This window comes from Cardiocondyla obscurior, linkage group LG07, assembly GCF_019399895.1.
Source record: "Cardiocondyla obscurior isolate alpha-2009 linkage group LG07, Cobs3.1, whole genome shotgun sequence".
NCBI lineage: Eukaryota > Metazoa > Arthropoda > Insecta > Hymenoptera > Formicidae > Cardiocondyla > Cardiocondyla obscurior.
Window position 1 is genome coordinate 1,291,117 of NC_091870.1, and position 23,411 is coordinate 1,314,527.

Below are 23,411 nucleotides of genomic sequence, written 5' to 3' on the forward strand. Positions count from 1 at the left end.
ACCATGTGCTGTGGCAGTCTCGCCGGATTTGGCTCTGTTTAGGTTGCAGGGAATAATTTAGTTTTTTTGTTAAATAATGAGTCCTAGTCGAGACGCGGTTCTGAGCCTTTACCGGAATTTAATTCGGGAGAGCAAAAAATGGAATACATACAATTACAGGTAACGTAATATCATAATAAGGTCTTTTCGTAGTAAAACGAAAGCGAGTCGTCTTTCTCAGTAAATTACATTCTGTATGTATTTTTTTTTTAAAGAAATACTACTTAGAATTTTGTCTCTAAAAATTCTCTAATATTAACATAATTCTTCTTCATTATTCTTTTTTTTTTTTTTTTTAATTCGTTTCTTTATTGAGGTTAGAAGTGTAAGGTTTAGTTTATTTTACAAATAATTACACTGCAGAACGTTTATGTGCTTTTCATATAATAGTAAAAGATATATACGAAAAATAATAAGCGTTTGCTATCTTCCAGAACGTATGCTCTGCGAAAAGTACGACATGAGTTCAAGGAAAATAAAACGTTAAAAGATGAAAAGCAGATCGAGCAGTGTTACATTAAAGGGCAGGAAACACTGTCTATGATCAAGAGACAAGTCGTATTAGGCAATCTTTATGGCACCAGGCCTTTGGTGATTGAAACCAAAAGCCAAGAACATAGTACAATAAAATAGAGAAATTAGACGAGATAATTACCGTCAGTTTTAATTTGATATTGCATCTGCTTTTGATACTGTGAGATGGCTGAACTTAAGATATAATGATCATTTAGGGTACGTTTATTAAAGATAATTTAGAACTGTAATTTTATTATTTCTTCATATCACTTGCAAAAACAAAATTAATAATTTCTGCAACAAGCTTTTATTCACATGAATACATACGATAGTATTTTTATATTTAAATGTGTTATACATATAATTAGATACTGTAAATGTTTGTTGAATTGTTAAAAAATAAAATTTTGTTGATACTATAACATTTCGTGTAAAAAAAAAGGAAGGAAAGAATGGCCTTTTTTTTTTTGCAGACCAGCGGAATTGCAATTTTATACCAGTTGAACGTCAATCGTGGTACAAATCCTGGTGTCGATATTATTGCTCGATTTACCTACCCTAATTTTTTGATTGTATATATTAATATTGTGGTGTTGCTAATACTACTAAATATTAAAAAGTAAAAATGTAGCAATTTAATATTAATTAATTATTTATAGTACAATTATTATACAAGTTAGAATATCTGCGAATATATTTATTTATTTTGAGTTGTGTAATCATGTTTGTTAATTTATTGGGAAGCTTCCAATGCTTGTTTTAAGTCGGCTACGATATCCTGTTCGGCTTCAAGACCAACAGATAGCCGAATTAATTTATCAGTTATACCCAATTCTTCTCGCATTTTTTCCGGCACGGCTGAATGCGTCATTATGCATCTGAATAACAGTAAATGTGTTAAAAATATATTTGTTAATATATCCGTACATATATGTATATATTTAAATAACTCACGGCAATGCAGCCAATGACTGAAAGCCGCCCAAAGACCCAGCTAACGTAAAAACTTTCAATGCTTGCAAAAAACGTGTAGAATCTCCTTTCAAATAGAAAGATACCATTCCGCTATGCCCTGATGTTTGTTTAAGAGAAATGTCATATTGTTGGTGTGATGGAAGATCTATAACGTATAACGTATTTGTGCATCTCATCTTATTTGTGTTTCATCATTGCATAAATTATTGCTACATTAATTATAGATCATTAAAGTATGCAAGAGATAATAAATGCATGCTTTAAAATCACGTATAAAATAAATACATGTACGTACATGGATGGAATACTTGTTCGACACATGGGTGAGACTCGAGAAATTTAGCGACGGCCAAACCATTAGTCATATGTTTCTGCATTCTGAGTTCGAGAGTTTTCACACCACGATTAACCATCATACAATCAAATGGCGATGGGACGATACCCATGACTAGATAAAATAAGAACATATATCAAACCCTTTCGAGTACACGTATCGCAAGAATTTTCTTTAATTCACCTTTTTGTATGAATCGTAATTTTTCCGCGAGATCATCTCGTAATGTAATCGCGGCGCCCATAATAACATCAGTATGACCATTAACATATTTTGACAACGAATACATCGATATATGTGCGCCAAGCTCGAGGGGTTTCTGTTTTAAATACGTAATAAAATTATTAGTTTCATATTCTATTAGATTTAATACTTATAATTGAACTTACTTGATAATAGCACGTAAGAAAACTATTATCGACTACTAATATAATGTCCGGACGAGATTTCAAGCAATCAGCCACCGCTTTGATATCTGTGACTTTTAACAAAGGGTTTGTTGGAGTTTCTAGCCATACCATCTACGGCAAAACGAATTATAATGCCAAAAAATAATTAATTAATTTATGTAATATTAAAATAATACAATAATCGGTTTAAAGTGCAAGATATTTAATTATAATTAATATAATTAAATAATTTCAGACCTTTGTATTCGGTCGTAAGGCGTCTACGACATTCTGCACGTTTGTCGTATCAACGAAGGTATATGTCATGCCTTGTTTGCTCATGCATCTCTGTATATTACGATTAGTCCCACCATAGAGATCATCTCCCGCAATAATATGATCACCTGCTTGCAATAAACCTGCAATTGCAGTCGTAGTACCCAATCCGGAAGAGAAGCAAATACCATGTTTGGCGTTTTCTATAGCAGCTAGGCATGTTTCCAGGACGCTACGTGTAGGATTGCCAGCTCTGCTGTAGATGTATCCCTAAAATCGAAACGTTATTACATTAATTTTTCAATATCTTAAAAGTTAAATATAACTTTATCATTAATAGCTATAGATTCAATTGTGCTGTGTCAGCTGTAACTGATAATGATTGAGTAAGAGGTAAGCAATTATGATTAAATTTACTGTATGATCCCCTGGACCATATTGTTGATAAGTGGCAGACATAATTAGAGGTGGTACAACAGAGAGATGTTTCCATTGCTGTGGGTTTTGCCCTGCATGAATTGCTATTGTGGCAAAATTTTTTCCATTTAAAGTCTCTTCGTTTGAAGCCATCTGTTTGTTAAAAATTATCAATTAAAGATAATTTATTTCTTTGTTATTAATATATTAATAGTATTTTAAAAAATATATAATTTAGATCATTTATTTCTTATATTAAATTTATTTAATCGCAATAAACAAAGAAGAATTAAATGCATGTATATTATTATAAATTGCATGACTTGTAATTTGATAAATGACGAAGCATTCATGCAAGATAAAAGAACACATAAATACATGATAATCTTTAAATCATTAAAAAATTTAATTTCAGTGCTTTAGTCATTAAATTATAACTTATACAAAGTGCTAGAAAAAAAAGTAATTAATCTTATTTTCAAAAATTAAAGCGCTTGTTTATTTAATATTTTTCAGTTCTCTTTCGGCGGAATTAAATGCAATTTTTTGGTACTTTAATACGATATTTACAATTACTTTTTTACTCTCGTCACATCTGTAATATAACAGTTAATGCAAAAAAAATGTAACCGTAAGGAAAAAAAATTTTTTTTGTATTAAACTTACGATGATGAAACAGCGATTACTTGCAATAACACAAAGTAGGGAGAACTTTCTTGGAGATCGTCGTCGTAAGTTAAACTAATCAATGAGATAAAAGTTAATCCGCGCTGGTAGAAATAGTTGTTCCAACACTCCCAACTTTTCAATCCTCCCATTCTTCCCAAGTTTATTAACAAAATAAATTTTTGGTTTCAATAAAATCTGTTACGAGTCGCTACTCATCAGTACTACTGGCAAATTTAGAATATTTTATTTATATTATTCCATATTTTACTTAATTTTGTTTTATTTTTCTTTATTTTACTTTTATTCTAATTTTATTTTATTGTATGTAATTTAATTTAATTTAATTTTTTTAGATTTAATTTTACCGTATTTAATTTAAATTTGCCGTATTTAATTTAATTTAATTTAATTTAATTTAATTTTGCCGTATTTAATTTAATTGTATTTTAAAATATTGGACTTGTTGTTCATTTATCTATTGATATCTCCGATCATCTGTTCATATACGATAGCACGTATATGTTTTCGATCTTTTTAATCTGTCTCTCTCTGTATTTGCGACGACGGTAGCGCCGGGACCACTTGGTAAACGGAATATTTCGGTCCCGGCGCTACCGTCGTCGCAAATACGGAGAGAGACAGGTTAGAAAGATCTATAACATCGACGTGCCATCGTATATGTAAGCACGTGTGTTATATTTGAGAGATAGTTCAGCTAAAGTAATAAAGTTAAAAATTATGGAATTACAAAACAAAATTGAATCAAAATCGCAAACATTTACAAGCAGTGTAAAATCGAATGAAGAAATTAAATCAAAGTTGACAAACTTTCATGAGTTTGAGTTAGATGATAGAATACTAAAGGTAAGAGTAATTCAATAAATTCTAAAATCCATAAATTATATATTCAGTATACACGTGATACGTGAAAAATTAATTTTATAGGCTATCACAAAACTAGGCTGGGTAGAACCTACATTAATACAAGAGAAAGCAATACCTCTATTATTAGAAGGGAAGGATCTTTTAATCAGGGCTCGTACAGGTTCAGGCAAAACAGCTGCTTTTGTAATACCACTTATTCAGAAAATATTAATTAACAAACGAACACAAAAAAGACAAGAAGTTAAGAGTGTAATTGTTGCACCCAGCAAGGAATTATGCAAGCAAATTCATGATGTTATTGAAAGCTTAACAATAAAATGCTGTAGGGAAGTAAAAGTAATTGATCTTAGTCCACAAATAGATTTGAATGCACAAAAAGTTTTGCTAAACGAAATGCCAGATATTGTTGTGGTCACACCAGGTCGATTATTACAGCATTTAAAAGCAAAAAATGTAATGTTAAAACATAGCCTTAGTACATTAATAATTGATGAGGCTGATCTGGTATGTACTTATCACAGAATTTGTAAGTATTGTGTAATAAATTTAGTTGAATTGCTGTTTAATATATTAATTATTACAGCTATTTTCATTTGGATATGAAAAAGATATAAAAGCTGTGCTAGCATACCTACCAACAGCATATCAAGCAGTTTTGGCATCTGCCACATTATCAGAAGATGTTTTAACTTTAAAGAAATTAATTTTGCACAATCCTGCAACTTTAAAGTTAGAAGAACCACCTTTAGCTCCTCCTATGCAATTAACTCATTATACTTTGGCTGCAGAAGAGAATGATAAAGCTGCTATTTTATATACTTTATTAAAATTACATTTAATTAGGTAATTTTTCACAAATATATTCATTTATTCAATATTTATTTTTTTTATAGAAAATAATATTTGTCAATTATTATAATTATAGATTTATTAAATATTTTTTTATTTTATAGGGGAAAGTCTATAATCTTTGTACACACTGTAGATAGATGCTACAAATTGAAATTATTCTTAGAACAGTTCGGTATTCCGACTTGTGTTTTAAATTCTGAATTACCAGCAACCTCGAGATGTAGAGCAGTGTCACAATTCAACAATGGCACTTATGACATTATAATAGCATCGGATGAAAAAATATTAGATGAGGTGAAAATATAGCATAATAAAAAATTGTGCTTTATTTTATTTATATTGTTAATTCTGTTTCTTTTTTAATCACAGGTAATAAAAACGAAACCGAGCAAGCGAAAAAAAGACAAAGAGTCGGGTGTAGCACGCGGTATTGACTTTCAATTTGTGTCCAACGTGATTAATTTTGACTTCCCATTGGATTTTAATTCTTACGTACACAGGGCAGGACGCACCGCTCGCGGAAAAAATCAGGGAACAGTTCTTAGTTTTGTGGCTAATAGAGAGAGGCCAGTGATGGAAGAAATAGAAAAGGAATTAAAGAATACTTATAATTGTGAAAATCTATTTAAAACATATCAGTTTAAATTAGAAGAAGTGGAAGGTTTTCGGTATGAATAACTCAATTTTTTATTTCGTTACAGCTTCTAAGGATAGAATTTCTTGTAGAAGAATACCTTCTTCCAATTGTATCTTTTATTTTACTCTATCGAATTATTTTCAATGCTGATTAATTTTATTTACAAAATTATAATAATTTTAGATATCGTGCAAGAGATGCCTGGAAAGCTGTTACAAGAATTGCTGTTCGAGAAGCACGATTGAAAGAAATTAAACAGGAAGTTATAAATTGTGAAAAATTAAAAAGTTACTTTGAAGATAATCCTCGCGATTTGAAATTGTTGCGCCAAGACAAGACATTGCATACTGTCAAATTGCAACCACATTTAAAAGACGTTCCCGAATATATAATACCACCCACTTTAAAAAAAATCATGGGAGTAAATAGGAGAAAAAGAAAATTTGATAGAAACGCAGTGTCGTCGGGAGCAACGAGTGCTAAATCGAGACACTTAGCTCGTGCTTCAAATCCATTGATAAGTTTACAGATACCAAATAAATAAATAAAAATAATTTAAAAAAAATTTTAATCGACCATTAAAAATTCATATTTATCTATGTTGCTTGAAACAAAACGTTCTCCTTATCTATTATTATGCTAAACATTACAATCAAACAAAAACGGTAATTTAATCGTGCGCCCATATATTTACATCTCGGATATAATATTAATCGATAGTAAATTCGTGACAATATAAAATAGATATTAAAAATGTAAGTAGTAATAGTTATTGGCATTTTTAATTTTTGTTTTCTATGTTACAATGTTAGCTAATAATATACATTCTAAAATGAATTAGGCAAATACATGTATTACTACATACGTACAACACAATAGTCACTTTGCTGCATTCATTGTTAGAAATCTAAACATAAATTTAAATTAATAAAATTTTGTTAGCAAAATATTATATTTTACGATCTCTGTAAATGACTTGTGACCACGTAAAAATTAAAATAATCTTGAAAATAAAAACAGATTACAAATATCAGCCATAAATTTTAAAATTTATACTTTAGAGATCTTTATGAAATTTATTTATAGTAAATATTTTTATACAAATATTAGAAAGCCATGTGTGTTTAATAATTTAAAGATTCTTAAATTATTATGCGTATGTACAATAACGAAAAGTTTTTTCAGAGAAATAATAATATATTCCCTTACAGTCTATTTTCTTCTTGTGTACAATACAAGAATTATTTTATATTTTTTACATAATTTATAATTTTGTATAGATTTTAGTATGTATATATATGAATTTATCATTGCCTCCTAAATTTTGTATATTTATTAATTAGCAGTATATTTACTGTAAGTATAAAATATACTACTTCTTTTCTCTCTATCATTTTGCAAGCAACTTTTACTTGTTATTCTATTCGTTATTAATATTTACCACAGCATAAAAATACAAGTAATATAATCTTTACTTAAATTTAAACATTAACTCCAATAATTTCATTTAAAATCTATATTTAAGAAGCTTAATAATGTTGACTTAAAATATGTAATTATTTACCGCAGGCATAGTACTTTTACGCACAGTGATAATAATATACATTTTACATTTAACCAAATAACACTTTACTTTGATTTTGCCAATGCCTTATGATGCCCATGCTTCTAATTCTTTCAAGTCATCATCTTCTTCTGGTTTAGCTTCTATAAATAAAATTTCAATATTTTATTTTTCTTTCGAGACCTTATCAGGGTTTTAAAATATAATAATGCTTTTATGCTTCAACACTACTTATTTTTCAAATACATAGAAAATTGTTATGAGAATAATTACTTGTGCGAGTTTTGCTTGGCGCAACGGGAACTGCAGTTGGTACTGCCGGTAATTCGTCCGTCGTTGTATCAATACCAAGTAATTCTTTATCAAGTTGTTCTTGTTGAAGTTCTTCTAACTCTTTTTCCAACTCATCATCGTCAACATCTTGACCAAATGCTACTGGATTAGATATAGCATCTGAAATTTCTTTAGCAACATCTTGTTGTTCTGCTATGTCATCCATCATATCATGTACTTGGTCAACATCCCTATAGAACAAATATAACAAAAATATAATTATATGTTAACATAAAATTATTTAATGTAATTATAAAGTCAAAAAATCTTACATATGTTGATGTGCAGCCTTCATTGCATCTGCAGCACCTTTCATAGTTGTGAGAACAGCAGTATTTGTATTTGCACTCTCCAGTGCTTCCCTTTGCATCTCAATTGTAGATAATGTGCCATCAATTTGTTGTAACTGCTTTTCATATCGTTTTTTCCTTTTTAATGCCTGTATGGCAGCTAAAAGATACATTAAATTAGATACAAAAAAAGATATAAAAATTAAATCATATTACAAGATATAATAATGTGTTAACAATTTGTCAGCAGATTTTATTATATGCTAATTGGAATTCTAGTATGTTACAAAATTTTTTTAATACAAAATAAAAAGAATAGGATGTGAAATAAACACTTAAATATGTTAAAAAGCAAAGATTTCTGTTTTTTATGTATTTAATTAAGCTGCATAAATATATTATAAGAACTAGAAATTTTTTCTTTATAAATTGGGGGTGCACTAGTGTACAGAGCTCATCTTTTCCTTGTTATACTGAAAGAAATAAGATATAATGCATAAAATAAATTCTGAACCAATTCTTCTAATTCAAAAATAAAAAGGAAAACAAAGTTAAATGGTATTATTAAAATTGTACGTTAAACTATGCCAAACATAAATTATTTAAAAACGTGTACCGTGTAGGTATAAAGTCGACAATAGAATGACAATGGAATGGTGAACAAATGCTCCAAAATTAAATTCGAAAAATTAGATTTGAAGTACAAAGATTAAAAAGTACACGCAATTTATACAAGTATATATATACATATATTACCTCGCTTATTCTTCGATGCATTCTTTTTCGCTATCAATACTTCGTTGTCTATTTTGCTCTCCAGGAACTCCTGCTTTTTTATCAACATATCTTCCGTCTCGCGTAGCTTCTGAATCGCCTCGGCCGTAGAAGGAGCAGCCGGCTCCTTCTTACCGCCGAAGACCTTGCTAAAGAAGCTCATCGCGTCGCGATTTATTAAATACTTAAGATACTTTTGCTCGCACGATAATGAACACCAGCCCTCCGATATCGCAATCAAAAAATGAATTTACTGCTACGAAATCACTGTCGCCATATTCTTTTGGCGATTGACTCAACACAGGTTCGTTCGTTTTCGAAGAGCTCACCGAATAGCATAGACTATCGCTACCTAGTGCAATAAGTGTGCACTAACTTTTCGGCCCGACCTATAGCTAAGCACGCAACGGAAAATCTGATTGGTCGAAGAATCTGTTTGTCGCGCTCTACTCGCGTTGCTTTCTTTTTTTTTCTTCTTCTTCGGAATAAAATAAATTTTATAAATTTCTCATCGCGGATTGTTATCACGTCGATTTCTGCCGTAATTCGCGGACCGTCGCGGTTTTGAAATGCATATCGGTTCTGTTCATGAACGAAGAATCGCGGGACAAAGCACGCAGTCTTTTCCAAACAGTCGGCGCGCTTAGGTCTCTCGAAAAAAGGAACGGTCGCGATGACAGACGATAACAAGTATAATTCATCAGTCGAGACCGGCGCGACAAAATCATCTGAGGCGAACATAAAGCGATTTATAAAGAATGAAACATTACGGAAGATTAAGTCAATCGGCGGTCACGTAGGCTTGTTGATCACTTTGATGCTTTACACCGCGATCGGCGGGCTGGTGAGTTCTGTGACGAAGGAGCACTTTTCGAATCTAAAATATATATTTGCACGATGATATAACGATTAAAAGCATGTAACCATTGTATTTAATTACTTAATTTTAATTTTGATGGAAGCTCGTGAAACTGGTGTGTTACATATATATATATTAATTAATTAAATCGTACAACGAAAAAAAAAAAAAAAAAAAAAAAAAAGGTGTCGGTATTGTTTCAAGTCCACAAACTTATGATCATGCCAATTCTCGTTTGAGAAACGCCAAGATTTCCAACGCGGAGTTAAATGTTCTCGATGTGCCATAAATATTTAGATTCTGTACAATAACGAACGGATTGCTGAATCGTACTTTTATTTTTAGCGGTGCTCTAATCGGTACAGCTCCACAGGAAGAGAGCTAAAATATATATATATATATATTTTACTACTGACGTACTAATGTCTTCAATAAAATCCAACAGAAATACTAACATCACATATAATGTTCGTGGTTTGGTGAAAATGAGGAGAAATAAAAAAGTTGACTGTACTAGCTGTTAAAAAATTAATAGTTGAAGGTCAATAACACGACGTACATACAATTTTAATCTACATAACGTAAGCGTAACAAATTTTTTTTTTTTTAACTTGAATGTGTTTCAGATTTTTCAACAAATCGAACTTCCAGCGGAACTCAAACGTCTCGAGCGTTTGCGCGCGACGTTACGTGTGCAACGATGCCGTTTTATAGAAGCAATTTCTAACAATACGGACGTGTTCAATTTGCGTACCTTGGTAAAAAACTTTATGACATAAAAACATAAATGCTTTCTATTCATTGTTGTCTCTAACATTTAATGTTTTTCAGATAAGAATGAAGTTACGTAATTATGAGGAAACAGTTCAGGAAGCAGCGGAGGCTGGTCTCTTAATTAGTTTCGTGGCAGATATAAGTGATCAAGATAATTGTTCCAAATCGGAATCGACACCTGTCGTGACCGAGAGATGGAACATCTTTCAAGCGGTTTTCTTCGCTAGTACTGTTCTCACAACAATCGGTACTCAGTCCTAATTATTAGATTAAATTAATGTAGATAAAAGGTCACATTTTTATTTTAAAAATTGAACATTTCCCTTTTTTTTTTATTATGGAATTTTTTTTTTTTATTTTACATCGAATTTTATTTGACAGGATATGGCAATGTTGTGCCTTCGACCAATTGGGGAAGGATTTTCTGCATTTTTTTCGCTTTTATCGGCATACCTCTTACTTTAATAGTAATTGCTGACTGGGGAAAGCTATTTGCGACCGCAGTAACACACGTTGCACTGATGACAAAATTAAAATTTCCGTTTCGTGCAAAGCTTTCATGTTTTCCAACAAATATAACTGGTCAACGTTCGCTCGGTAAGTTATATAAATTTAATTAATTTATTTGACTATAGCAATCGAGACAGTCTCGAGATATTCTCTTATTTACAGCCACCCAACAGTTTCTTAATCTGATAATTTGTTTTACAGGTGCCTGCGCCGCTATCGTGCTGCTTTTTTTGTATCTCGCTTGTGGTGCCGGTATGTTTATGTTGTGGGAGGACGATTGGAATTTTTTTGATGGATTTTATTTTTGCTTTGTAACAATGACTACTATAGGTTTCGGCGATCTTGTCCCGAGTAAGTATAAATTTTGCAAAACGTTGAATAAAAGCAATTACTATTTTTTTCTTTTATCATTCAGAAAAACCAAAGTACACTTTATTATGTACCTTGTACATTTTAATTGGCCTGGCATTAACGAGCACGATTATCGAGCTAGTCAGACGACAATACGCTCAGTCTTGGAAAAGATTGCAAAGATTAAGTGGCCCATTGGCTGAGACTCTCAAAAAACTCTGCGAACAAGCGGGCGGTGATATGTCGGCGTTACACTCTGATCTACGGTTTATATTTCTCTATTTTTTGTGGAACATTATACCATACGTAAATATGTTAAGAGTGCCATGGTTTTTTTTTTTTTTACAAAAATTGTATGTTTTAGAAAAGTATTAACGATTATATCTATGCCACGTTTAAAGTGGTCTGCTTCTATCGATCGAAGTATCACGAAGGATCAAGATTGGGAGGAAGCTGTGGAGGCAGTGTTACGCGACATTGCTGCATCTGTGACAATGTTACCGCCTAAAAAACCGATCGTGCAAGTTATCGTATACGAGTCTAGTGTTTGATTAAATTTTTAAGGATATATCCTTAATATAATTAAAATCATTTAATATCTTTACACATAAATTTATTTCATATCGATAAAAAATATGTAAGTCAAGCATTGTAAAAAATATTATTAATTATACTTGTTATTTATATGATAATATTAATATATCCTAATTAGATTTAATCATAATAAAATGATCGATTGAAATAAATTTCAAATATTGACAGCTTAAAAAAAAAAATATGAACTTAAATTTTTTTTATATAATATTTCATACTTAGCATAATTTTTCACAACTAAATTTTCCTAAATAATAACTTAACCTATCAACGTGAAATTGATATTTACTAAGATTTATCTTTTACATACTTAAATATAATAAGTACAATAAAACATTGCACATATAATTACCTAATTTAAATTCTATTTTTTATTTTTTCAGTCAAATCTAATAATATACATTTTTCACAGCCAAATTGTGAAAATATAATCTGCATGATGACATATTGTAATTATCTATACATCATAATTACTTTTTAAAAAATTGATAGTACATACTTATATGTAATATCTACATCTCAAAGTACCACAGTATATACAAAAGTACATTCATGTACTGTAATGCATTTTCATAATGTCTTTATCATTATACATCCTTTTGATTATTATCTATTAACAGTGTATTCAAATAAATATTTTTCTCTTGCATGGCTTTACAGTTCTCACTAATGCTATGTGTACTTTTATCTTGCAAATTTTCTAATTTATCTTGACTGGAACAGATATCACTACTTTCCAATTCTACTGAACTACTGACTTTTGATATCTGACCAAGATTTGCATTTTGTGTTTCAGAACTCACACTTATGGAACATTTATTATCTTCTGGACTGCACTGTAAGTCATTCACATTTGTATCCATCAACAACTTATTTTCAGATTTGTCTGTCAAGTTGTTGTCAAATAATTCTGAATTAAATACAGATTTATTACTAACCTCCTCACTTTTACTTGTGTCTTGCGAATCATTTAATTTCTGAACTAATTCTTCCCAGGGATCTTCCAGAAAAGAATTTACATCCACATAGGCTAAAAGGTTAACTTGCCTCTGCTTATAAAAATTCTAAAAATGAATAAAATCAAGTCAAGGAGTTTATGTTATTAGCCAAATGCTACTGTGCAATATAAAAATAATATCTCCATTGCTTGATGTAATCTTTTATTCTGTCATGTACATACTTTTCTTTTTTGTCCATAGGCCTGATTGAAATGATGCTTTTGTGGTCTTGGCGTAGCATAATTATTCCTATAGTTGTTATGCCATCCACCACTTGGGCTTCCGCGTCCGGTAGGACTATGCCGATTAGAAAAATTATACTTTTCACGCTGCGTCGTCGGCGTATTCGCGTTCAAAGGGATGAAATTGTCGCAGGACTGCGATCCTCCATCGTTTGCGGAAAAACGCTGATAGCTGTTACTTTCAGCAAACTGATAATCCTTATTGTTCACATTTTCGTGAGTTTTCCAATTGTACATGTGTCTCGCGCCGTACGGCCGACCATATGCTGCATTATTCGACAACGATTTTCTCATTTTTCTGAAGAAACAAACGCGATTTAACCTTATAACGCGCAAATGCACCTGCCAAGCGTACCAAGTGCCACCCACAGACTGAAGCCAGTGACGTCAGAGACCGTGGCAACCGAAATATAGAACTTATAGAAGTCGTTTTGTATGTAGCGTTAAATAAAGATGGACGATGCAACTCGGAGTATCGCCCTGTCGTCCATCTTTACCTAACGTGAACAACCTACACAACTAATCTAACCAACAAATATAAAATTCATCTTTTAAAAGTTCTATAAAAACATGGAATCGGAAAAGATAAATGCATTAAGCGCAAGTACAATATTAAGAGCATGTGCCTCGACGAGTAACGAAGGTATATGTAGGCCCACTGGTATGTTAGATCGCACCGAAATTAGATACTGGATGCTGCACCTTTGTTTTGAAGTCTTTTGACGATTTCATTCCCATCTAATGCCGTTAACACGAATTTTTGTTGCTCCGCCTTGTATGATAATTGCATTAGAACGGGTTGAGTTCTGTCGTGATCGCGATTTGTAAAAATTTCAAAGCAGAAGTAATAATGGATACTTTGAATTTAGCAAAAAGATTACGAAACCTCCCAGAAGATAAGCACTCCAAATTAACGATTGGCGCGTTTTTCGAATTTATGAGAACTGCGTATCAAGTTAACGACAGTTGCGAGGGTCTGGCTACGATATTAAGTGCTAACAGCGAAATTGACTGGCAAGAGTTAGCAAAGATTAATTTGGATCTAGAAACATGCGAAAATAATAAAGCGGTCAATGACATTTGGAATTCTAATACTCAAGAACAGCAAAGCAGGAACAATGATCCTATACAAGCCTTACTAACGCAAGCGCTAAAAAATAAGGAAGCAAATTCAAGTATTTCAGAAAGTATGGTAAGCTCACAGTCTTCTATAATATCTTGTAATAGCAATATTTCTGACATGTACAATAGCAGCAGCTTTGCAAAGGAGATATCTTCTGATAAACATCTAAAGACAGAAGATAGTATTAAAGAAATAAATCAATCATTAAGTGATCAAATTGAGAATCAAAAAGGGAAAGGAACTAAGGAATGTTTGGATGAGAGTGAACATGGTTTAGCAAAAATCATGAAGGAAAATCTGAGAGATATTTTACATGAAGGTTTACTGGACTCTGTTTTGCCTTACATGCTCCCAAAGTCTGCTTTATCACAGCCTGTTATTAAAAAATCTGCTGCTGTTACGGATGTTAAAAAGAGTTCTTCTTTAAATAATGTAATTGAAAGTAAAATCTCAAATCATAAAGAAAGAGACAAAGAAAAGAATAAAACTAGTAAGAGATCATTGGAGTAAGTATCTTTTAACTAGTGTCATGTTTTTTTTATTTTTTAATTTTTGTGTTATAAATTAAAAGTATAATTTACTTTATATTAAATTTATTTAATAATCCAGATAAATAAACATTTGTTTTATATTTATTGTAGCAATGAAGTGGAAATTCATGTATGTGATGAAGATAAAAATATTAGGAAGAATTTTCGATGTCCACAAAAGCTTCTTATACAAAAAATGTGTTACTTTGCTGATGTCACAGCAGGACAAAAACTTGACGAGATAGATATATCCGTGCATTGTGACGTAATTATTTTCGACTGGCTGATGAGATGGGTAAAGAAAGACATAATAAAAAAGTCAGAATGGCCAGTTTTAGAAGCAAATAATGTCATTCCGATTATGGTATCTGCTTGTTTTCTTCAAATGGAACCACTTTTAGAAAATTGTCTTCAGTATTGTCACGACAATATGTCAGATATTTTAAAAACCTCAACAATCTTAACATGTTTAGATGATAATCTTCTTACAAGGTATGTTTTATTTTTTTATCGTCATAATTCTGATTATATTACACACGACGTGATATGTTAAAGTTTTCTCTTTCTTTTTCTATTCTTATTAATATTTACAATTATTTTTAGATTAGTTGAGTTATTTACTAACGAAGACGTTGAAATGTTAAAAGATAAGAAAGATAAAATTCAGAGTCGTTTGTTTTGCAAGTTAATTATGTCTCTAGTGGAGGCAACTCCCGATAATAAAAAAGGACACTATAGTTCACTGGCTACAATGTTCAAATGTGGAAAATGCGGCAAGAACATTATACAGACAATTTCCGATTTTGTGCCTTGTATTCCGAGTGCGATGAAAATTGATAACAAGGGAACTGTTCACAGTAAACATGTTAGGTACACTGAAAAGCAGATACGACGTTTGTGTTTTTTATCACAAATATTACGCATAAAAAAATAATGAAAAAAATAATGTTGCAGAGATTCGACTTGGACGTTGAACGATTATATCCTTAACTTGCGATCGGAGTTGCGCTCTTGGCGTAAAGTATATTGGAGATTATGGGGAGACTGCCATTTTTTGTTTTGTCAGCAGTGCAACGTTTATTTCCCAATACATCAGATCGGTTGGTGCTGTTATCACCCAGAACCGGCACAATTTTTTGTAAACGAGCAGCAAAGGCCTATGCCATTCCCATTAGGAAGATATCCATGTTGCAGTCAATCTGCCTACAAATTTGAACCTTTACCAAATCAAGGTGGATGTAGATACAAGGTTGCTCATTTAACTTTTTATAATTACATTATAAAATATAATTTTAAGTATCGATGAATAAAATATGCATAAGATATAGCAAAAATATAGCTAGATAAAAAATTTTAATTTTTTTAAGGAACACACACCTGATGTAAGAGGCGAGAAGGAATTAAATATGTTGAATGTTCTGACAGCACATAAAGAAGTGATAAATTTAGAAGCACCTCAGCTCTTTTTCCCAGAAAAAATCACACGGTTGGTAACACGCGATCCATCTCTTCGTCCAGGCAAATTAGCGTGCAAAGATACAATGTGGTGGAGCGGTATAGAGCTTGTGCCACAGAGACCGAGACTTGGTCTGCTCGGTAAATCATGAATCGATCAATTTATGAATGCTTTGTTTTTTCGTATATGAAAAATAAAATTCTACATAGTAGAAAAAAATGTTTTTAAAACAGGAAAGATTTGGGGAGGTTCAGGATTTCGCCGATTACTCCAAGCGCAAGATTCACAAAAGTCTTTACGAAAGCTTTATCGACGAATTTCTGTAACTACCGATGTTTCGTCCCCTACTTCCTCAATTACAGACGAAGATGATGAAGATGACGGCGGGACCGTGTACGAGGATAGTAGTGTAGACGAAGAATCTTATTATAGCGAAGAATCCAATGCATTGTGCACGTTAAAGACGATAGTTAAAGCAAAACAGAATAGTCACAAGTAATAAATTCCAAATCGTAGCAAAATGATGAAATAGAAAATATTTTTATAAAGCAATATTGATACGTGATTTTATTGTTTAGAAGCAACGGTAGATGTTGGAGTGGAAATTTAAATGTAAGACACAATCAAGATAATCAAAGAGATTTTGAGGAAAAAGCTGCTGTTCAAATGATAACTCTTTTAACAAAAAGAACAGCTACGGAGAGCTTGCTTTCAAAATTTAATAACAAGCAACAACACACTTACAAAATAAAGCAACCTATTGGTAAGTTTTTCATATATAATATTATTTATCAAATAAAAAAATACACAAATATTTATCGTTAGTATATAAATGGTAATGTCTGTAATGAAACAGGTGGGACGTATGTAAAATTAGAAGCTGAGTTTCGTGAGCGATTGGCCCAATCTTGTAAATATAAAAATTTTTTAACCGGAAAAATTCGTATCAAATCAAATAAATCTTAATTTATTACCTATGATTAAAATTGTATCTAAACTACTTAAAATTTATTATTTATATAGAAAAGAAATGTACTGCCGTAATTCACATATATCAGTTTAATAATTAAATTAAAAATAGAATAAGTGACTTAAACTTATTTTTCAAGTACAAAATATATTTTTCAAGTACAAAAATGATTTACTAAATTGAATAAATTATATATAAAAATCAAGTTGAGTAAATTAAATTTTAATTACGTATTTACGTGTCGTATTATATCAAATAAAATTTCTTCTTAATCAACAAACGCTTGTCAGGAAATTTTAATTATAATATATTAATTTGTGCATTGTTTATATTGTTATTCTGAGTTCTGTGTATCACAGTTATTAATTATCAAATCACTTCTATCTAGTAGATTTTTCAGTTCCATTTTGGTAAATACTGTAAATATAAAGAAAAATTAATAAAACAAATTTACATATTTTAATTACTAGGATCAAATATGATAGCCAAACGTTACCTTCGTTTTTAGATGTTACAACTTTGTAGTCTTTAGACGACATTATTTTTTTCAATTCGAGCAAACTTTCTTTACCAAGAAATTTTGGTAGTTTTGAGATAACACATTTCTCCAAAACACGTTTAGCTTCAGCTCGGTTTATAATCATTTCATCAACTGTGCCTTTAGTGCATAATCTGTAAATAACTACAGGTCTTGTTTGTCCTATTCTATGGCATCGAGCCGAAGCTTGTATATCTACTTGTGGATTCTGTTAAAAAACCAGGTATGAATTAAATATGAATATCAAGAGATATAAAAAATATTGATTTTAACTCACCCAATCACTGTCGTATATAATAACAGTATCGGCGCTCGCTAAATTTAATCCCACTCCCCCGGCTCTAGTTGATATAAGGAACATGAACATATCTGGATCGTTATTAAATTGATCAATTTTTGTTTTTCGTGCTTCAATTTTAGTAAGACCGTCTAATCTAACATAATTATAATTTCGTAGCGTAAGATAATCTTCGATCACATCTAAAATCATAGTCATTGTCGAAAACAGTAAAACTTTGTGACCCTGCTTTTTAAGTTCTTCCAGCATAGCATCCAATACTAAAAGTTTGCCAGAAGATCTAATTAAATTATTGTCAACTTCTGGTAAACCCGTCCCGTCTTTTGGCCAGTGAATTAAATATGGATGATTTACAATCTTTCTATACATCATTCCTAGAAAAATAATAAAGAAATAATAATTTAATAAAATAAAATAATATAATAATAAATATAAGCCAATACATAGATGAATATTAGGTGTAAATATCATGCTAAAACAATAACACTTACCTCTATTTCCAAACTTAATATTGATGAGAAAATCTCTGTTACGTTCTGTAACATCAGTATATTGTTTCCACATTAATACATTATTTTGCTTCTGAAGATCCATTGTATCCAATTCTTGAAATTCTGTATTAATAGATTTATTTTGGACATTTTTTAACTGTTTTCTCAAAATGCATTGTCTTTTCGGTCTTTCGCCATTTACAGTCGGCAAAATATCCGATGATTTCTCAATTTTGCTTAGCATTTCTATATCGTAATTTAGTACCGCATTGTATAAATTGTGTTGCAATTTCGTTAACGGCGCATAAACAATTATCTCTTTTTTAGGAGGAATATCTAAACAAACTTCAGTTTTTATCCGTCTTAACATAAATGGTTTTAAAATTTCACGTAACGACCATAGTACATGTTTCTCTTCTTCTTGTTTTAAAATTTTTTCACTGCCCTTCTGATGAAGTTCCTTAGCATCAAACCATGATTCAAACGTATCTAAATCATCGAAAATGTCGGGTAATAAGAAATTCAAAATAGACCATAATTCAGATAAGTCATTTTGCAGTGGAGTTCCAGTTAATATTAGTCTATTCATGGATGGCATTTTTTTCAGCAACCTAAAACAATTAATTTTAACACAATCTTAATTTTAAGAACAAAGTAATTGAAAAGTTCACACAACCAGTAGTCATTTTGGAAATTAAGTATATTATTTTAAGCGTTTATTAATTAAATTATTTATTATTTTATTAACATTTTAATTAATTTTTAAAAGAATGTTGAAGATAATTGATTTTTAATTAATGTAATCAATTTTTAACAGCTACATACTCAATTAATTGACATCGGTAATTTTTTATCCTTTGTCCTTCATCTACAACAACATATCTCCATTTGTTAGTACACATAAATTTTTTTTCAAACAGTGGTGTTTCATAAGAAGTGATCACAATAGGTTTTGTCTTAAAATTATTTATAATATGTGTTATATTAATTTTATTTTTTAGCTCTTGTCTCTTTTTTTCTTGACCATAGAATAACACTACTGGTAACTCAGGAGCAAATTTTTCAAATTCTGTAAGCCAATTTGGTATAGTGGAGAGTGGTGCAATTATTAAATAAGGCCCAGGTTGTTGTGTCTCTATAAGATGACAAAATAAAGCTATCACTTGTATAGTTTTTCCAAGTCCCATTTCATCAGCTAGAATTCCACCCAAACCATTCTTATAAAGGCATTTTAGCCATTCTAAACCCTTTAGTTGATAGTTCCTTAGCTGACCAACAAAATATTTTGGTACAGTAAAGCAATTACTGTCAATTGCATTTGGGTTTTGATCATCTGAATCATTACAAAATTCCATTTTATTCTCTTTCTCATTCAGCTTCCTCTTTTTTCTGATCTGCATTTCCTTTTTCACCTATAAAAAGTTTGAATTTGAAATTATCTTTGTTAAGGAATGAAAGGAATGGAAGTGATAGGAATAAAAATTAAAAAATTCAAATTTTATTACTTACATCTGTATATGCATAATCTTTATACTTGTCCTTTCTACCTTTCATCTTCCTTACTGGTGGTATATTTTCATTGACATCATCAGAATTCTCATACTCTTCCTCAAATTTCTTCTCCATATCATCAATCTTACTTGAAATATGGGATGCAAAAAATTTGCTCTTATTCAACAAGTGCATCAATCGTGTGTATCGCTGTTTCTGTGCTTCTGCGTTGTATTCTTCATCCTGTTTGGCTTTAAGTTCTTTTAGATATTTTCTTTTGGTTATCTCATTTTTTACTAATGGGTCACTTTTGAACTCGACATCGTTAGCTAATTCAATCATTGTGTAGCACACTAATTGACTTTATGAAACTCCGAACTCAAATGTGCTCGAATGTGCTCGAATGTCAGTCCGAACTCTGATCGCGTCGGTTTTTTTTTCGTTATTCGCTTTAAACTTCTTTTTTCTGCTCACGGCCAATCAACAGTTGTCACATTGAAGCCACGTTCGACCTTTCCCGCGTTTATTTACGCTGATTGCGTTGCGCCTGTTTTTAATGAGGCCCGGTTTACATTACTGTAGTATGTACACCCAATGTAGACCCGGCCTAATTCTATTCGAAAAAAAAAAGGGAGCGAAAAGGAGAGATAAGTGAGACGCGATACACGTTTCACGTGGTTTTCGTCGAAAAAAAATTAAGTTATTCGCTGACATGGACAACGTAAATTCTACTAAAGATAGCACGATTGAAATCGTGGACGAATTGCCCGAGCCATCGACGAATATGAGTAAACGTCAACAGAAAAAATTGCAGAAAAAGATAAAGTGGCTGGAACAAAGGAGCGTGAAGAGGTTAGGAACTCCTGATGTGACATAGCAGCGACGTACGAAACTATAAATTTTAATAACTATTTTTTTCCTTACTTTAAAACATCTTGACTAGATCTTTTCTTTATAAGCAAAATTTTGCAAAATGTACTTTTACGTGTCGTTTTGTAATTAAATTTGTAATCGGTAAGAAAAAGTATTTCACTTTTTCTTTCAATAACTTTACACATCACACGCTTTTTTTTTGTTAATCGAAGAAAATGTATTTATGCAATTTTTTTTTACTAATGCTTTTACATTGTAATTGTGTTATTGATGCAGGTTACAGGAGAGGGTTAAAGCAAGGGAGAAGCGTGCATATGCACGTGCAAATAATTTGAGCTCAGGTCCATCCAGGAAACTTTTAAAGAAATGTACAATGGCTGCAAGCGCCTGCAAACTGACAATAACTATTGACTTGTCATTTGATGAGTTAATGATAGACAAGGATATTGCCAAATTAACAAAACAAATATTAAGGTGCTATACTTTAAACAGAAGAGCCAAGGCACCCATGCAATTTTCTCTCACCAGTTTTACTGGCAAGTCACGGGCCAGCATGGAAAAGCACAATGGCTATGAGCACTGGGATGTATGTGATTATCATTAAAATGCTTTCTTTTATTTTTATTTTATTTTATTTTTATTTTTTTTATAATTGAAAAAAAAATAATTCGATAAATGTCTGAATTTTATTGACTTACAGGTGAGCTTTTACACAGAGTCTTATATAAATATTTATCCTAAAGACAAAATTATATACTTAACGAGTGAATCAAATAATGTCATAGATAATCTGCAACATGATTGTATATATGTTATAGGCGGTCTAGTTGATCACAATGCACATAAGGTAAGATTTTTTTAATTAGCCATCTTTCTTTAATTAATTTCTTACTCTATAAAATTTTTAATTGTAGGGTATGTGTCACAAATTAGCAGTTGAGGCGGGTGTCAAACACGGCCGACTGCCATTAGACAAGTTCCTACAAATGAAAGCAAGAAAAGTGTTGACTGTTGATCACGGTAAGTATTGTGAGCAATTAATTTTTGTTTAATGCAATTGTAATTGATTGTTGTTTTTTTAGTATTTGAGATACTGTTAAGAGTCTCGGAAGGCGATACTTGGCAAGAGGCGTTTTTAAAAGTATTGCCGGAAAGAAAGAATGCATTACCTATTGTGCAATCCGAAAATGAATTACGGGATACGAAAACGGCAAATGTAAATAATTCAGTAGCGATTGATATTAAAAATGTAGCATTAATTGATGTAAATAATACAGTAACAGTTTTAAAAGGCGTTTGTGATAAAGAAAGTAGTAGATCTGAGTGCAATATAGATTCGAAGGAAATTTTAAAAAGCGCGAGATTAATTGCTTTTGCACAATCCAAAGATGATGCATTGCAAGACTCGAAGCTTGTTGATGTACATAACGTAATTTCGATTGATATAAGTAATTCAGTATCAATTGATGTAAATAATACAGTGGCAATTGCGAAGGACGTTTGCATCAATAGCGATAGCAAATCTGAATGCAATGTGGATTTAAAAGAAATTTTAAACAAGAATTCGTGTGTAACATAAATGGTACAATAATGCCAAAAAGTAAAAGTAATTAAAATGTAAAAATTTGTGGCGTGCAAAAGCGGAAATTAAAAAAAAATATAGATTATATATTTATATATAGAAGTCAAAATATGGGACGTTTAATCTAAATTTTTTTAAACAAATATAAATTATAATTTTAATTACATTTTATAAATGTCTATTTTATTTTTTTAATCCAGCAAAAGGTAAGGAAAGTGTGAAAAAATAATATATTTTTGTATCGTCTGTCATATATTTTCAAATATACGAGATGCGTAGACAAGAGCAAAACGGTTAACACCAATTATAAATGGGCTACAAAAACGCGTCAGATTCGACAAACACTTCGTCAATATTTTCTAGCGCATTTTTTTTTACACATCTCACAGACACATGTTACAATATAATACATTCTTACACATCTAAAATGTTTGTTTGCGCTACTGGAGTGCAGCTTTTATTGATCGTATTAGGTACCTTTCTTTACTGTCGTACACCGCCGTTGCAAATTGCTTGACAACAATTAGGTCAAACGAAACTAACTTTTCAGATTAAAACGTTTGTACACAGGTGCATATTTATTACATTGCAAATGTACATACGCTTACTTAGCATCCAAAACATTAAATACAGTAACCAGTAGTATTATACATACATACGTATCTACAGTTGAGTCCCTTTATTCTCAGATCTCTGCTTATCTACTCTTCGTTACTTCTCTTACAATGGGAGAGTAACGCAAGATTATAAGCGGTAGAGAGCGAAGAATATGGATGTTCGA

General features: G+C 31.1%; 9 protein-coding genes across 12 annotated transcripts; 5 read left to right on the forward strand and 4 right to left on the reverse strand.

The window, feature by feature from the left end:
- Window position 1: 1 nt before the first annotated feature.
- Bcn92 (LYR motif-containing protein bcn92) lies at window positions 2–1,151 on the forward strand. 2 transcript variants are annotated; one of them, XR_011545959.1, is made up of 3 exons: window positions 2–159; window positions 474–771; window positions 1,029–1,151. XR_011545959.1 is itself a non-coding variant. In XM_070658954.1 (2 exons), exons 1-2 carry the CDS (start codon window positions 77–79, stop codon window positions 670–672), a joined length of 282 nt encoding a protein of 93 aa, XP_070515055.1. In that variant the 5' UTR covers window positions 2–76; the 3' UTR covers window positions 673–977. The 2 variants fall into 2 exon arrangements, 1 of the variants encoding a protein (XP_070515055.1); XM_070658954.1 differs by lacking the exon at window positions 1,029–1,151 and having other exon boundaries at window positions 474–977.
- Window positions 1,152–1,181: 30 nt separating this feature from the next.
- LOC139103871 (putative cystathionine gamma-lyase 2) lies at window positions 1,182–3,853 on the reverse strand. Its single transcript, XM_070658953.1, has 8 exons — window positions 3,613–3,853; window positions 2,947–3,099; window positions 2,512–2,799; window positions 2,254–2,385; window positions 2,048–2,183; window positions 1,826–1,978; window positions 1,510–1,675; window positions 1,182–1,433 (listed from the first exon to the last, which is right to left on the reverse strand). The coding sequence occupies exons 2-8, from the start codon at window positions 3,097–3,099 to the stop codon at window positions 1,289–1,291; spliced, it is 1,173 nt and encodes a 390-aa protein (XP_070515054.1). The 5' UTR covers window positions 3,613–3,853; the 3' UTR covers window positions 1,182–1,288.
- Window positions 3,854–4,239: 386 nt separating this feature from the next.
- On the forward strand, window positions 4,240–7,379 carry Hlc (putative ATP-dependent RNA helicase DDX56). Its single transcript, XM_070659612.1, has 6 exons — window positions 4,240–4,479; window positions 4,561–5,004; window positions 5,084–5,343; window positions 5,454–5,646; window positions 5,722–6,020; window positions 6,173–7,379. Exons 1-6 carry the CDS (start codon window positions 4,354–4,356, stop codon window positions 6,531–6,533), a joined length of 1,683 nt encoding a protein of 560 aa, XP_070515713.1. The 5' UTR covers window positions 4,240–4,353; the 3' UTR covers window positions 6,534–7,379.
- Window positions 7,380–7,490: 111 nt separating this feature from the next.
- Window positions 7,491–9,118, reverse strand: Shrb (charged multivesicular body protein shrub). Its single transcript, XM_070659621.1, has 4 exons — window positions 8,933–9,118; window positions 8,159–8,336; window positions 7,827–8,077; window positions 7,491–7,696 (listed from the first exon to the last, which is right to left on the reverse strand). Exons 1-4 carry the CDS (start codon window positions 9,111–9,113, stop codon window positions 7,641–7,643), a joined length of 666 nt encoding a protein of 221 aa, XP_070515722.1. The 5' UTR covers window positions 9,114–9,118; the 3' UTR covers window positions 7,491–7,640.
- LOC139104253 (uncharacterized) lies at window positions 9,016–13,755 on the reverse strand. Of its 2 annotated transcripts, XM_070659620.1 has the most exons (3): window positions 13,219–13,755; window positions 12,977–13,102; window positions 9,016–12,874 (listed from the first exon to the last, which is right to left on the reverse strand). In XM_070659620.1, exons 1-3 carry the CDS (start codon window positions 13,570–13,572, stop codon window positions 12,626–12,628), a joined length of 729 nt encoding a protein of 242 aa, XP_070515721.1. In that variant the 5' UTR covers window positions 13,573–13,755; the 3' UTR covers window positions 9,016–12,625. The 2 variants fall into 2 exon arrangements, with proteins under 2 accessions (XP_070515721.1, XP_070515720.1); XM_070659619.1 differs by having other exon boundaries at window positions 9,016–13,102.
- LOC139104247 (TWiK family of potassium channels protein 7-like) lies at window positions 9,624–11,995 on the forward strand. The gene is made up of 7 exons (XM_070659613.1): window positions 9,624–9,794; window positions 10,436–10,567; window positions 10,641–10,830; window positions 10,965–11,180; window positions 11,295–11,444; window positions 11,509–11,710; window positions 11,809–11,995. The coding sequence occupies exons 1-7, from the start codon at window positions 9,624–9,626 to the stop codon at window positions 11,993–11,995; spliced, it is 1,248 nt and encodes a 415-aa protein (XP_070515714.1).
- Window positions 13,746–17,385, forward strand: LOC139104242 (SANT and BTB domain regulator of class switch recombination). Its single transcript, XM_070659607.1, has 9 exons — window positions 13,746–13,921; window positions 14,148–14,907; window positions 15,043–15,423; window positions 15,535–15,801; window positions 15,886–16,180; window positions 16,299–16,527; window positions 16,621–16,882; window positions 16,966–17,150; window positions 17,244–17,385. Exons 1-9 carry the CDS (start codon window positions 13,849–13,851, stop codon window positions 17,351–17,353), a joined length of 2,562 nt encoding a protein of 853 aa, XP_070515708.1. The 5' UTR covers window positions 13,746–13,848; the 3' UTR covers window positions 17,354–17,385.
- On the reverse strand, window positions 17,152–20,648 carry LOC139104245 (lymphoid-specific helicase). Its single transcript, XM_070659610.1, has 6 exons — window positions 20,194–20,648; window positions 19,510–20,096; window positions 18,685–19,295; window positions 18,173–18,567; window positions 17,854–18,103; window positions 17,152–17,774 (listed from the first exon to the last, which is right to left on the reverse strand). The coding sequence occupies exons 1-6, from the start codon at window positions 20,515–20,517 to the stop codon at window positions 17,692–17,694; spliced, it is 2,250 nt and encodes a 749-aa protein (XP_070515711.1). The 5' UTR covers window positions 20,518–20,648; the 3' UTR covers window positions 17,152–17,691.
- Window positions 20,649–20,790: 142 nt separating this feature from the next.
- LOC139104248 (tRNA (guanine(9)-N(1))-methyltransferase Trmt10A) lies at window positions 20,791–22,796 on the forward strand. 2 transcript variants are annotated; one of them, XM_070659614.1, is made up of 5 exons: window positions 20,791–21,027; window positions 21,325–21,634; window positions 21,749–21,895; window positions 21,963–22,068; window positions 22,131–22,796. In XM_070659614.1, the coding sequence occupies exons 1-5, from the start codon at window positions 20,888–20,890 to the stop codon at window positions 22,625–22,627; spliced, it is 1,200 nt and encodes a 399-aa protein (XP_070515715.1). In that variant the 5' UTR covers window positions 20,791–20,887; the 3' UTR covers window positions 22,628–22,796. The 2 variants fall into 2 exon arrangements, with proteins under 2 accessions (XP_070515715.1, XP_070515716.1); XM_070659615.1 differs by having other exon boundaries at window positions 20,923–21,059.
- Window positions 22,797–23,411: the final 615 nt, after the last annotated feature.